At 31.9% G+C, this 16,081-nt stretch overlaps 1 protein-coding gene across 2 annotated transcripts in view; it reads right to left on the minus strand.

Annotated features, from left to right (window-relative positions):
* The window catches only part of LOC143079503 (F-actin-monooxygenase MICAL1-like), a 53,921-nt gene that overhangs the window by 17,357 nt on the left and 20,483 nt on the right, over positions 1-16,081 (minus strand). For both annotated transcript variants that reach the window (XM_076254865.1, XM_076254866.1), the window contains exons 7-12: positions 14,909-15,423; positions 13,958-14,163; positions 12,912-13,027; positions 12,131-12,281; positions 11,516-11,816; positions 10,709-10,886 (exon numbers count right to left, since the gene is read on the minus strand). In XM_076254865.1, the coding sequence (XP_076110980.1) occupies positions 10,709-10,886; positions 11,516-11,816; positions 12,131-12,281; positions 12,912-13,027; positions 13,958-14,163; positions 14,909-15,423 (1,467 nt within the window). The remainder of the gene's footprint in view (positions 1-10,708; positions 10,887-11,515; positions 11,817-12,130; positions 12,282-12,911; positions 13,028-13,957; positions 14,164-14,908; positions 15,424-16,081) is intronic.

Here is a 16,081-nt window from a genome sequence, read left to right on the forward strand (position 1 = left end):
GGACCAGCAAGCAATTTGTAATTGTAGCTTATTCAACGTCAAAACAATTTTCCACTATAAACGAATGTTACTTTATACAAATATAAGGACTTTGTTAGCTAAATCTACAAATTTTATTAGATATTATGATTTTTTATTGCAATAGATTAATATGCTACTTAAAGCGGTTTAAATTATACAGTGCATTTTGAAAATATAGTTTTGAAAAACCGGTTATTTTTGTTTCATACTTTTTCTATCCCTTTTCTTAAAAATTAGGACACGTGTCACTGGTTAATATAGAATAAAATTAACGGTACCAATTTTCTTGCACCAGATGCGCATTTCGAAAATACATGTCTCTTCAGTGATTAGAATTTGAGCTGTTTTATAAGTATATATGATGGTGCCTCGTTTTTAAGGGATTGGAATTCTTTAAAATAAATTTATCTATTCATCCATAATTTTCTTTTGTTAAAATACACTATAATTTCACTTTTTTTAAATGACAACTTGTAATTACCGGAAGATTTGCAGATATTGACACCTGTGCGTTTGGATTAGTATTAAAATGTTCCTGTATTTTTATAAGAAATACTTTATAACACAATCTTGGACTTGTACAAGTATATATATGCATCTATAAGTCCAAGCATGTGCATACAATAATGCATGTATGTATACGCATGAGTTTCTCGCTACATTGAAGACCCGTAATATAGGCCTTCCTCTTTTGTCTGCTCTATAGTCGGGTTTTTGTCTCTTTTACACATTCCCCATTTCCATTCTCAATTTTTGTAATATACGACGGTATATTGGGGAGCGTCTAAACACCACCTAGGCCACCTTGGTGCACTAAGCTCAAGAAACTGCACTAAGCCCATGATGGGATGGTGCTATGCCTGTAAAAAAGATACCATCGGACGCTGTTTTTCATGAAGATAATTTATCTGATTTTTTTAGTCATTAGAAATTGTAGTTAAGTCGTAATTTGATTTTTTCTGGTACGTCTAAACACTTCTAAGGACTCCTTAGTGCACTAAGAACCATACAATGCCACTAAGGACTAGAAGGAGTGATGTTATGTGTATTATTTTTACAAATTATGTTAGAGATCGATATTTAATGCATAAATTTCAAATTTTATAGAAAAATAATCATAAATAAACAAGATATTCAACATTATTTAGGCACGTGCCCGTTTTTCTTTGATATGCCGAAAATCAATGAACCGTTTGACACTTGCCAATAACATAACAACTGATTAAACAATCATAATCTTTTTATTTAGTAATAAACAATAGTGTTGAAAAGATTTATGCTTTATATTTATAATTATATGTTATTCTTATCAAAAATGATTAAAAGGATAAATAATTTTGTTTTTGTTTTATTTCTTTTCCAACAAAGTTATTTGCCATAGGTGCACGACTTTGATGTGTGCCAACTAAATGACTGATAAGTTGAAGGGTGGTTAGCTTGCTATGTAAGAGAAACGGAGACAAAAAGAATAGATATATTTATAAGTGTTTTGATTTATTTTGATTTCGACAAAGATGCGTGAATATACAAATGGTTTCAGTAAAAAAAAAATACGATTGAATTGAGAGAAAAAAAAATCATGTGCTGTCCTTTGGGTTTATCAAAACAACTTAGCTTTCAAACAGTTTGATATCTGTTTACAAAGGCTTCATGCGGTACTTATTTGTGTGTTTATGTTCGACTTTTTTTTCTAAAAGTAAAAGAAGTTGAAAAAATCATTTCCAGATTTTTAGTCAGATTTAGTTCATTTTCAAATATATAACAAAGACAATTTTGTTTTAAATGTTCCACAGTTTTTAGTGCATTATTCACGAAAAAAATTCAGTTTGTGTTTATTTAGAGCTAAAATTATAATTTTGACAGAGAAAGAGATTGCTTCGTATGAACGCCTTGAAAACATGTCTTTACCCCATGATGTGTCAACAGTGTATATAAAGTGCGAATCCAGCTAGTTCATTTTTACTGTGACAGTCATATGCGGGTATGTCTATTGTAGAATAAAGGATCATGGGTAAACTGTATTTGTTTACGTTTTAAAAATACCACGCTTATACCCAAACGCGACCCAGTAATCTACTCTTTTCTGACTCATATTAAGCCCATTATAAATATATTAAAAAAAGGGTGTTTTTTATCCCTTTTTATCCCGTCTCGTTTCGGTTTGAGCCACAGATAGATAAGATGTCTTATGCGACAATGAGACAACTCTCCATCCGAGTCACAATTTATAAAAGTATACCTTTATACGTCAAAATACGGTCTTCAACATGGAGACTTGGCTCACACCGAACCGGGCAAGTTATAAAGGGCCCCAGTGTAAAACCTTTTAAACGGGAAAACCAACGATTCAATCTATATCAAGATGTACGTAATTAGTGGTGAAGTGTCATGGAAATGGATAAAAAAAACAAGGAAGGCTATGGAAATGAATAAAAAAAAACAAGGATAAAGAACCCTATACGATTTATAAGAAATTAAATGGAATACATTTGAAATAAATGTTATTTCTATTGAATTTATTTAGAGTGTTTTAAAACCAAACTTTCCTCCGTAAGTTAAATTTTATCAGATCCGTCTCTTACTTTATCTATAATTGTTTGTGCAAGTCGGCTAAACTAAGGCTTTACAGCTAATTTCCTAATGCATGTAAAGCAAAACTTTGGTTGACTTGCTTGCTTAGTTTGTATAATTTTTTTATACAAACTTTGTAAATAAGATTGACATCTTTAAACCATATGTATCGGCATAGTTTAACCTGTATTTATATAATTATTATATTTGAATTAAATTGGGTGGTATCATAATGATTGTACACAAAAAAAACCAAAGCAAGCACGCTAACTAAAGACTTGCTTTACATGCTTAAAAAAATACGCTGTAATACTAAAAAAATAAATATATAATACAGTGAAAATGCGCCGCATATACAATAATAATGAATCGCTCTACAGTGAAAATGAAAGAATAGTATCATTATTCGACAGTAAACATGACTCGCATAAAGAAAGCATCTAAGTGGAATTCAGTTCAATATAAAGAAACTGAATTACAAATTCTATTCTACGTTATACAACTTTAATAATTGTGTTGAAATGAATATTTTTTTCTGCAACAACATCTCACCTGTTAGTTATAAAGCACCTGCACGATCTGTTCGTGAAATGTACTAAATATTCACCTATTTTGGTATATATTTTACAGCTATTTGGATTTACGCGCGAAAAAACTCCGTTCGCATCTCTTATTTTGTTTTATTAGTATTATGTATTTCTTAACACATACTTTTTAACTAATTTTCTTCATTTTCTTCATAAATAAAAAAAAAAGTCGTCTGTTTATTTATCATTCTACATCAAAAATTTCTGGCATATACAGTAAAAATGATATTTTAGGATCCGCACTTTACATACACTGTGTAAATAATAATTTTTGTAATACAATATAATCTGAATATTTACAGCGTGAAAAAATGAAAATTTTCAGCCGACAGAAATATTTTCAACTATAATTTCTTTAAATCTGTTTTTCTTAAAGAAAACCTGTGATGACTATACTAGTTCGTGATTAAAATCTTCTTTAAAATGTTTACTTTTAGCTCTATATAAACTTTAAATATATGTCAAAGTGCTATGACATGCATGTGCTATGAAATGTGCCATGAAACTTATAACCATAAAGGAAAATATGACTTTAACTCTGCCAGGTTAAACCTGCCAGTCCCAAGTCCGGTTAAAAAAGGGTAAATAGTCATAAAAAAACAAATATTGTAAAAACTCAAATGTCTTATGTAAAAAGCGCAAATGTCCTTTTTTAAAAGGCGCAAATGTCCTATGATTTGAAGCGCAAGTGTCCAAATAAAAAAGCGCAAATGTCCTATGAAAAAGCGCAAACGTCCCGTGCCGTTTTGGACATCTTATCAGTAATCTCTCTATTGAAGATGTTGAAATCTATGTATTATAATTATTCGCTTATTAGGCAAATTCATATTCTACAAAGATATTTTCAATAATTTTAGTTTTGATAAATACCATTACAAATAACATATTTGTCTCAGTCTCCTGTGTGAGGATATTCGATTGATATAAAACAATAAACAATTTAAGGTCATCAGGTAAATGTGGATTACGGATTAAGATGTTAGATGTCAAACTTGAATTAACAAACTGAGGTGAATTTAACCCGAATATGTAGTTTCTCTTCAACAGTGTTTTAATTCCAAGTTCCTTATTTTCATTTAAACTAAATTAATTATATAGAATGATAGAAAGATTCGGAACTAAAGATAGTCACAATAAAAAATATGTATTTTGAAAAAAGACAAAAACCGCCAGATCATATCTGATTTAAATCCAGGGTTTGTATATGCATCTTCTGACGTCAGACGACTCAGACTTCTCTTGAACTGAATCTTAATGTGCGTATTGTTATGCGTTTACTTTTCTACATTGGCTAGAGGTAGGGGGGGGGGGTGAGATGTCATAAACATGTTTAACCCCGCCTCATTTTTGCGCCAGTCACAAGTCAGGAGCCCGTGGCCTTTGTTAGTCTTGTATTATTTTAATTTTGGTTTCTTGTGTACAATTTGGAAATAAGTATGGCGTTTATTATCACTGGACTATATATATATATATAGTATATATTTGTTTAGGGGCCAGCTGAAGGACGCCTCCGGTGCGGGAATTTCTCGCTACATTGAAGACCTGTTGGTGACCTTCTGCTCTGTGTTGGGTTTTTTCTTTGGTCGGGTTGTTGTCTCTTTGACACATTCCCCATTTCCATTCTTAATCTTACAATGGTACGTAAATTAAGATTTTATCCGAAAAGACGGATTTTTCTACATGTTCTACAAAAAATGTGTACAACTATTGAATATTGTAAATGTTTAATGCATAAATGTCCAGATCTAGATCGAACTTGCTTTGCTTTGTCGAAAGTACGAATATAGAAAAATCACAGATTTATATTACAGCTAATAAGTCCTATAGAACAGTTGCAGAAATCATCAGAATTTGTTTATTGTTAGTTATTTGTACATGTATAACTATAATGCGAACCCGAAGTTGTGAAATAGCAACTAAGCGTGAATTCTTTGGAAAAGCGACGGTTCTATGAAAACCTATTGTCAATTTCAAGTTCTGTTTCGACATCATTGTAATATATGTCACTGGACGTTAAAATTTAATCCTTTTTTTCGTCTTCGTCAAATAGTGCTGGTTGGTTTCTGCCGAAAAAAAATCTTTCAAAAAGTTGTAACCTTTGGAACTTTTTCAGATAATTTGACCACATGACAAGAAATTATACAATAAACATTGGTCACGCACGCTAGATTCTGATGTAAGACACGTACCGTTACAATACCCAGTTTACACGCATCAGCGCACACATGTTTGTCGAATAGGCCCGTTGATTGGAGGAAAGTTGCCAAAAACCACGCCTACCTTTAACTATTATCCAATCAAACGCCTTTGACATAAACATAAATAATACATGGGTAATATTACAGAGATTTTGAAAAAAGTTGAGACTCTAAATTCTAACTTAAAACAAGGACTTATATACGTCCCTGCTTAAAAGTATAGATTAATGCTCGTAATGCATTTTCGCAATTTACATTAAATTTTATACATACTTTCACCTAGTGAGGAAAAAATAAAAATTTAAAACAATTGCAAATTACAACTATTTTGAATTATAATGCACAGCAAGGACGTATATTAGTTATCCGTCCTTGTGCACAGTTTGTGATAAATGGGTGTCAAAATGTATTAAACAAAAACCCAAAGACCAGTTTCAAGAATAATTCTTTGCTTTTATTGCAGAATCGCATAAAACATAATGTTGTCGTATTTTCAAAAAGAATTATCAATTTGAAAACTACTTTTCCTTCTTACCTTTCTAAATTCATATATTACGCAGATATAGATGTGGTAGTTGACGATTGAGTCTAGAAGGTGTCAGGATTTACACAGAGAAGACAGAATATGCCGTCTCTGTGACACAAACAACATTGATGACGAGTACCATTACATTATGAATTATAAAACATTTAAACTATAGAAAAAGAAGGAAATGTTTAAGAAACTACTGTTAGTCAAACCCTTATATCTTTAAAGCTGTTCAACAGTTAAACTCATCAAATATTGTAATATTAGAAAAGCTATGTAAAAGTTATAAATGTGAAAGTCAGTCCTCCAAGTAAATTTAATTGTACCGTTTACACATGCATGTACTAATTTTACCTTATAGTTATGTTTATGTATGTTCTTGATAACTAGTAATTGAAGTTTTATGAGAAATAAAGTATTCGTATTCCTTTAAACCATAAATTACAGTACACGAAGACAGCCTACGGGTAAAGTACAAGTGAATATATCACAAAGATCATCCGTACGCGTCCTTGTAAATGCAAAACTCTGGATTTTCTTTGATAATTACCCCAGAGGTTAGAAAAGACTTCCAAAGGTGTTTGCCAAAAATGAATTGAAATAAAAAAAAAATTGTGTAGACGAGTAACAACATTGCATAAGCATGATTGAGAAATTTGAACAAAAAATGTAAGTGCACATCTTTCTAGTGGCGAAAAACACGCATATCGAGTTACGTAGACGAAAAAGAATAAGTACATTCATAATGATTATGAAATTATAAGGTTATAATTAGAAAACAATCTAAAACACGATTCGTCATTCCCCATGTATAAAGATTAAAACAGAAATATAATTTTAATTCTTAAATTAAATTCTGAAATTCAAAAGACATGTTTCTGATACTTGACAGTTCAGCGAAAACTATTACATGAAATGCACGATGATATTGACCGAAAACAAAGGTGAAAGATTCAAATTGTAAAATCAGCCGCTGAACGGTAGAATTTCTATCAATCATTCAACGATATAAAAAGACTTTTGAGTGTAAAAGTATGATAGAAATACTTTTAATTTATTGAAATGCCTGTTAAATTGTTCCAGTCATTGGTTACTAGTGATTGTCAGTCCATTTCGATATCTCATAGCACTTTTGCAAATTCTGAAAAAAATAAAAGAAAAAACTAATATTCCCATGGGAAAAACATATCTTCCCATGAGAAGAAATTTGTCCTGCACAGTGTTCAACTCCCAAAAAAAGGGAGTCTAACCAACAAAGAAATGCTTTATCATCTGTAGATTGATTTTTATATATGAAACGATGTGTATTGATTTTACTTGGTTCAATGTTCAGTGGCAAGTATTTTATGTATGCGCAGGTCCTGAGACAGAAAATCAAATTATTCATTCACTTATGGTCTTCAAAAATAACGATTGCGGGATGACGGACAGGAAGACTTCAAACGTAACAGTGTGAACTAGCTGTCAGAAACTTAAGTACTCTCAGATCCTTTCTTGCTATTGTCGTTTTGTTCTTCTGGTAAACAAGTGATTCTTTCATTGTTGAAGACCCTCTAGCGACTATAAAGATGAACAGGAATAAAACGCTGACCATTGATAATTTGTATTTTTGTTAAGCTCTGACTTTGTGTTCGATAAGGTCCCGTGTACTTTTACTCCATATTCCTTTATTTTCTATAAAGGCGTCTGTCTTGACAGTAAGTTGACACGACTTAATACAAGTTAAACCCTTAAATGTCAGACACCAGATGGAAATGCTCAAAAAGGAGAGCCAGTTTGGTATTCTGTAATGTTAGAGTTCAATTCTTCATGAAGAAATGACTATATGTTTTCTGCATTCAGCATAGAATCATATCTTCTAAACTATATTTTTTCGCACAATGTCTGGATATTGGTGGACATGCATCATTGCGAAACCAGACATTTACAAATGAAAATTAACACTTATACTATAGCCATTTAGTAGAAAAGTAAATGCACAAAAGACAAGTAATTCAGAAACATGCATGATCATGCATGGATCACGCAAAATTATGCAGGGGCGACACCGGAGTTATGGGAGTTTGCTTCTTGCAAGACATTCGCAGTGAAAACAATTTGATATGAAGACAAGCCTTTATTTCAACTTTGTTTAAAAATTTCAAACATGAGGCTGTTACGGCCCAGGTCAATGTTCTTAAGCAACACATATTTCCCTTTCATTTTGCTGTTAGCTTTCTGATATACATTTTTACATAGTATAGACTATTATGATTCTTTTTTTTCAATTTCAGTTAAACACTATTTCTGATTTGCTTTTAAATAAATTTTAACATGTTTAAATGTCTTTTTCTTTTTCTTCATCTTTTTGAAACCCTGGTTTTGTATTACAACTGACCAGTTCAGTAAAGAAACAGCTGCTTCATGTTTGCAAAAATGTGTTTGTTACCAATCTAACATGCTATTATTTCCTTATTTTTTATTCCGTGTCTATAGATAGTCTTCATCTGGGAGGCAAGATTTATTTTGTCTGTTGGTTGCTTGGCTAGCGTAAGCTAATCGATTTACCTCACATTTTGAAGTTGGATGGAGACTGTTTTTAAATAAATGCCGTACCTTTGTACTTTGGTTTCCTGTCGGATTTTTCTCAATTTTAAATTGGGAAGTTTGATCATTTGTTTTGCATAATTATTATTTTTGACTTGCAAATGAACGATTAATAAATCTAGTCCCATGTGTGCTAGCGAAATGTCTTTAGTGTAATCTCGGAGAGTAATTTTTATTTCAACTTTTACGTTTGCATCAGGACGACCTAAAACACGAAAACTTTCTTTTTTTTAAGAATGACATTCGTTACTTCAAACAAAAATCGCTTTTATCTTTTTTTTTGCAGTAAAAGACCGGTTTCTTTAAAAAAAAAACTTTCATACAATCGACTGAACGAAGTATAAGCTTCGGGAAGGTCAAGGATTATAACATATTTTTCGTCATTCTGAAAAATTCAATGGTCGAATTGAAGCTTAATACCTACAAAAAAATCTCAATGAGCGAAAAGACTTTCATTTGAGTAATCTCTGGTGTATTTATGATGGCTTGGTTTGAAGCGAGAACAGACGAACTATGCTTACTAGTGCTGCATAAAAAAATATGAGGATATGGTTTGTCCTTTATTACAAATTTGACTCCAATAAGGATAATTTTTGTCTCATAGAAAAATCGGTATTTTTTACCGATAATTTATTTTTCGATTTTTATCGGATATAAAAATACAAACCGGATAATTATTTATTAAAGTTTCGTATGCATCCGGCAACTTTTGATTTGTTCTAATATAAATAGTAATGATTTTCATCGGAGAAAAAGATAGATATTTTTGTCGTGATTGGAAGAATCGTAAAAGTGTTATTTTTCTAAATTCTGTTTGTTTAATCGGACATCGTAGAGTCTTAATTTGATTTCTTTTTGCCGAACTGGACTTCATATTGTGTATTGATTTGAAACATGAACGCGGACCTCGATGAGAACACCTGGATTGAAAGTTTGCAAACGTTCCGACCAATGAAATTCATTTTAATATGTAACGAGAGAACTTCAACGAGAGCACCTAGATGAAACATTTTATCTTTACAGTTTTACTACAATCAGTTTTAACTTAGAAATTTCCGCTCAAATATATAGGAAATAAAATTATATGAAAGCAACAATGCAGAATGTTTCTTTTCCATTTTTTTTTTTTTTTTTAACAATGTTTATGTTCATTTCAATTTGGTAAGTAGACTTCTATTAAATGCCCAAAACGTAAATGTATGTTTTCTTTTAAAACATTAAAAAACGTAAGAGTATGCCGACAAATAGCCTGTCAAGGTCGTTAAACTTAAATCAACTTACCCATCTTTATCGCAGACTAAAATTTATCTCATATATACAGAATACATGTTTATTTATTACAAGTACGTCAGGGTGCATGACAGCACAATAATCTTTTTACAGAATCGTAAGAACAATATTTTTGTTTGATATTTGTTTCTCTTCCACAATTAACGCCCGATTTGGCCAGTGACCGGTATTACAATTTAACACAGTTTTGAAAATTCAGTGGGCTGCTACTTCATTTAGAATTTTGAGCATGCCTTTCTGTTTATCATATTCAACGTCAATATTATCTTCGTCAATTTTATTATTCAACAATATCTTGTTTTTCATTAGAAGTTTTTCCAAATATCAATATACAGCAAGAGAATGCATATATGTTGCTTCCCGGAAATATAAGACACATCGATTTAAATTATGTACACAATAAATAATTTCTGTGTAGTTTTCCGTGTCTACATTTGATTTACGAGTACAATCTAGTAAACAGAAAAAAGAAAAACGGTAAATATACAGGAATACATAAAGTTTCGTAAATAGTTGCAAAGGACCACACGTTACTTACGATAGATACATCGAGGTCGTTTTGCTTGAGTGATTTACCTGTAAAAAGCCCGGGTCTCATCCATGTTTAAAACAAATTAATGCATGTTTGAAATAGCTTAACAGGGGCGTGGCCTATTAGTTTGACGCAACTAACCACTAACTTGATTTCAATTGATCGACTGCAGAGAAATCTATTTGACTGGCGTTAAAATGAATTGATCTGAATTGAAATGATTTAAATATAATTTTCAATTTTTGTCAATCTTTATCAAATAACGATCAATCTCATTTAAATAGCGTTAACACGTTTTTGTCCGATCAAGTTAAATTCGGGTTACTAGTGAACGTTTTAATCCTGTAAAATATTAACCAACCACCATTTACGATCTTATCAATAAACTATTCACCTCTTCCTTTTGATGATGTTTGTGTTCTATAGTTTTCGAGATTTAATTCGCAATGACAACGTTCACATTTCAGACAAGCGCGATGACAAAACACACTTTCTACACTTAGTCTTTCCATCATGAATAACTCCGTATTGCAAATGTAGCAAGTATCATTACCTGCTTCCACAGTTTTATCCTGTAATTGGACATAGTATAAGGTACATATGGTTGAGATAAATGGAGTTTAGAACACCAAAACTATTTAAACTGTCAGAGTACTTGCATTTATTCAATTTTCGTTTTCATATCATATGTCACAAAAATTGTTCGTTGTTTATTGCGAACCCTTACACTTTATTTTACTGTGATATCACTATAATATTTTAATATTAATGGCTTCATCATTATCTTTAGATATTCATCCTTAATTGTAGTCATTAGCGGATTATATTTCCAGTTCTTTTTCAGGATATCCCCTTTGTTTTCGTTTGAATTAAAAATGTTTTAAACATAACAGAACATAAAATTCACGAAAATCAGTCATCGTGAATTATCCGAGATGATCTTAAAGTTCGTGGGAAATCAGTATATCCAAAGTCAGTTTAATAAACTCATTTATGTTAAAAAACATTTATTTGACTTTTATGCAATTTTGAATCAGTCTAAATAGTAAAGACAAGTTCGAATCCTGTTATTTTTCAGCCATTCAACAGTTTGAAGGAGATCCATTTATTGCAATAGATTTCTTAAAGTAGAATGCTATAGTTCCATATATTCTTTTTTCCTGGAGAATGAAATGAAAAACAAACATATATTGTTACTTACTTTCTCCATTGGAAATTCAAATCTACCTTCCCTTGGTTTTACAATATTTGTTTCTGTCATGTAAGTTGTTGTATTGCTTATTCCTCTGTTATCAGAAGATATATTCTCAAGAATATTTTCTTCGTGAAACAGTTGGTAAAACTGGGTAAGATACAATGCCATTTCTACCTCATTTTCAGACGAACAGTTCACCATTTTTGAAACAGTAATAACAGGGTATATCCCCAGTTCACGTTGTGCTATGTTAACTACTGTTTCCATAGTACTGAGTCGATTCGATGGGTCCAAATTCTTCATTTGTCTAGAAGAAAATAATAACGGAATATATACATGCGATAAGGGAAAGAATTATATGCTAACATGAGTCACAGTCATATCCTATTATATACCAGATATTTTAAAAATCTATTCTTATGCAAATGTCATAAAAATTTGCTATTTCCTATACAAAAAAAGAAGACGAAAAACTTGTTTATGTTCTATAAAATATAACTGTTTTATAATAATGCTTCCTATGTAGTAAGCGCTCGCGTCTGACGTTTCAAATTAAAAGCCTGGTACTTTTAATAACTAATTAAAATGAAAAGTTAACATGACAATGTAATTAAATCATACATTAAATGTGGACGAAAAACATGGATCAAACATCCGATTTCACATCCGCTTCTCCAGGAAGTAGTCAGATCTGTAATATTATATTGGATGTGTTGTTTTAGTACTTTCTGGCACCACTGGAGTAGATCATTGAATTCCACTGTTTCGTCAGCTAAAAAGTGAAATAAAAAGGCCCTTATTCGTAAATTCCAGCTTGGTATAAATAAGATGGAAGATAAATACATCAGACTACTGTTTCTTCTTAAAAATAAAGGATAGAATATATAAATCATGAGACAAAATCATTACAACCATTCCAAAAAATTAAAAGTAAAGGTGTGCTTTTATCGAATGCTTGTTAAAATTATCTACCAACGTAGAAAATCTTGCTGAAAAGAGCAATTATGAATACATATTTCAATAGTTTTGTAGAAGAATGTCATAAATTACGTATTTTCATTTTTACATTACGGAACCCCTTTTTTATCTTTCATAGTTTGGCCTACTTGTCCTTCCCTCCCACAGTTGAAATAATAATATTATTGTTTGGTTTGGGTAATTTTCGTTTCCTTTTAAGTGATGTATTTATTCGAAAAGAACAAATTAGGAAAAAAGAACCAATAAAGAATAATATTTTTACAGAACTACAAATCAGTATACATAAACGATTGTCATAATGTCAAAATGTCATAGATTTCGCATGCGTAAATACTGCAATTAAAGTCATATTATCTCCAAAAGCATACCTATCTGTGAAAGATTATCTGTAACTGAAAAAAATTACATATGCCATGCCACTTACTTCGTTTAATCTTTTTAGCCGGAGAAACAACGTCTTCATAATAATCGTCTTGCACATCATCATAAAACTGTTTTGCTTTGTTGGCAGTAACAGCTTTCATGTTAATGGAAGGATATCTGAGTAAATACATTATTATCTTGCTAAAGCATTGATTATCTTCAAATATATTTGAATATATATATTTGCAACTCGTCTAAACATCAACCCAACAATGTAAGATCTGTAAATTTGCTTTCGCAAATTTTTGGTTCTTCCCTCACCGGGATTCGAACCCATGCTATTGAGATATCGTGATACCAAATCTCCTGCACTGTAACCGGTGCGCTAGACCACACGACCACCTGGGCTTTCTGTAACAGATGCGCTAGTCCACACGACCAACTCAGTAGCATGGGTTCGAATCCCGGCGAGGGTAGAACCAAAAATTTGCAAAAACAAATTTACAGACCTAACATTGTTGGGTTGATGTTTAGACGAGTTGTATATACATAATGTACACAGTCATGTATCACCATCACTGCTGGTGATCCGATGGATAAATCTGTTGTACAGTTGTCACTGGCTCAGACGTACTTATATATATATATTTATATACAATGAATCCGTGAATACATTGCCCTTCCAATTCAACACACTACAACAAAAAACAAAAAAAAAAACCCACAGAATTCAGAATGGAAATGTGGAATGTATTAGAGACAACAACCCGACCAAAGAGCAGAAAACAGCCCAAGGCCACCAATCGGTCTTCAACATAATAGCTATATGTAACACATTGGCAATATATAAGCAATTACAAGAGCCCCAACTAACGTACGCAGAATGATCATTCAACAAAATGCTTTATATACATAAATGTTGATAATCAAAAGTATATATAAAGGCAACAGTAGTATACCGCTGTTCAATCGATTGATGAGATAAAACAATCCGGGTTACAAACTCAAACAGGAAAACACATAAACTATAAGAGGAAAACAACAAAACAACAGAAACACTGAAGTGCAACAAAAACAAACAACATCATACTTGTAACAATAACTTACCTTGATTTTGGATCTATAGTATAGTCACTGTATTTCTTCTTGATATTGTTAGGTGTCGTCTGTGATAAGACTTTGTAGACACATTCTCTCTCAGCTATGATTTCTAGAGGTTCCGCATTCATACTTTTCCAATTCTTAATCATCCATGCTGTATCAAAAGCTCCAAGAAATCCACGTGCACACCCAGTACCTTGTGGCCAAAAAGGCTGAAAAGTACAAACTGTGCATGATTTCTTTTTATAGAATAGAATGAGTAAATTAAAGTAAATGATGCCAAGTTTAATGTAAAAGAATATATAAATAGTTTGCGACAATGTATACCGCTTCTGATGGATTGCTAGTCCACGATGATATCATGACCTTAGTAGTCAGTGTTTCGGTAGTAAAACTACGTTGATAACATTTTCTGCAATATTAAGAAACTGAGATTTCAACTCCTTAAGTCAAGCTAATTTTAGTTGGTATTTGCTATCTTTTTTGTTCCCTTTTGTTCAGATTGCTCTCACGTTTTCAACTATTTATACGTCCTTTGCATTAATTCTTTTTGGCTAAAACGTTTCCTGACAATAAAAGGTAAATCAAGAAATTCGCTTCCAACGCAGTAAATTTATATTGTTTTCCATTTTGATTTTGCCATTTGATCAGAGACTTTTCGTTTTTAATTTTCCTCTTAGGTCAGTATTTTTTGTGATTTTACTTTTTAGTAAAGAGTAGTTTTCTTTTTTATGTCTTTTTCTGTTTGAGGCACAATGTCTGCAAACCCAAAACCAAATATATGATCAGCAAGTATATTGTGTTTACAGTTAAATACTTGACAGTAATCTACAAATGCTAGAAAAGGAAAAACAGGCAAAATCTCAAAAATAAAACCAAAGAGAACAATGTTGCTGCTATATGGCATACCCAATTTTAGACCTGATATATGTGACGAGTTTTACTTATATGACATACCTCTAATAGACTGTCCCCAATCAGTCCAATCAGCAGCTTTTTACCATTCCTCTCAACTACATGTGATGCATTTGCAGCTTCAAATTTTGATGAAAAGTCTAACATGGCAACATCGTCAACTCCACGCGAATTCTTGGCAAAACTGATATTAGCCATTGCATTGTTAGTACAAAAGTTAGCAGCATCTCTTGCATAAGCCAACAACGATTGAACATCAATGTTCTTTCTTTCCATCAACTGTGAAGCATCAAGAAAATCTTCTTTGAAAACACGTCTCTGCAATAAGCTTGCTTTTGTTGCTGTCATTACAAAATAATGAGTCTCATCTTTATAATACACGAAATTTTCCAGATGAATCTTTTTTTTAGTTTTCAGATCTTTAAATAGTTGTTGGTGGAAATGGGACGAAACTCCACCTATCTCTTTTGCCTTCATTTCAGTAGGAGTATTAGAGTTCACAAAGTTTGCAGTAATTGCAATGGAGAGTCTTCCTCGAAATTCTTTTCTGTCAAAACCTGAACCAAAAAATAGAAAAAGCTTATTAGTAATATAAAAATTGGCAACCATACGACCTTCGACGTTGAGAAAAACCCAAACAGTGTAGTCGGCTATTAATTAAAGGCCCCGACATGAAAAATATGAAACAATTCAGTTGAGAAAACTAACGGCCTTCAACTTTGTACTTTGTATCACCAGCCCAGTATTCAACATTTCGGTATTTGTACTTGTTTGGCTTTATAAATATTTCGATTTGAGCGTCACTGATGAGTCTTATGTAGACGAAACGCGCGTCTGGCGTACTACATTATAATCCTGGTACTTTTGATAACTATTTAAACCACTGGGTCGATGCCACTGCTGGTGAACGTTTCGTCCCCGAGGGTATCACCAGCCCAGTAGTCAACATTTCGGTGTTGACATGAATATCAATCATGTGGTAATTTTTATTAATTTCCTGTTTACAAAACTTTGAATTTTTCGAAAAAAACTAAGGATTTTCTTATTCCAGGTATAGATTACCCTATCTGTATTTGGCACAACTTTTTGGAATTTTGGATCCTCAATGCTCTTCAACTTTGTACTTGTTTGGCTTTATAAATATTTCGATTTGAGCGTCACTGATGAGTCTAATGTAGACCAAACGCGCGTCTGGCGTACTAAATTATAATCCTG

Source organism: Mytilus galloprovincialis, chromosome 6 (assembly GCF_965363235.1).
Source record: "Mytilus galloprovincialis chromosome 6, xbMytGall1.hap1.1, whole genome shotgun sequence".
In the NCBI taxonomy this organism is placed as follows: Eukaryota; Metazoa; Mollusca; class Bivalvia; order Mytilida; family Mytilidae; genus Mytilus; species Mytilus galloprovincialis.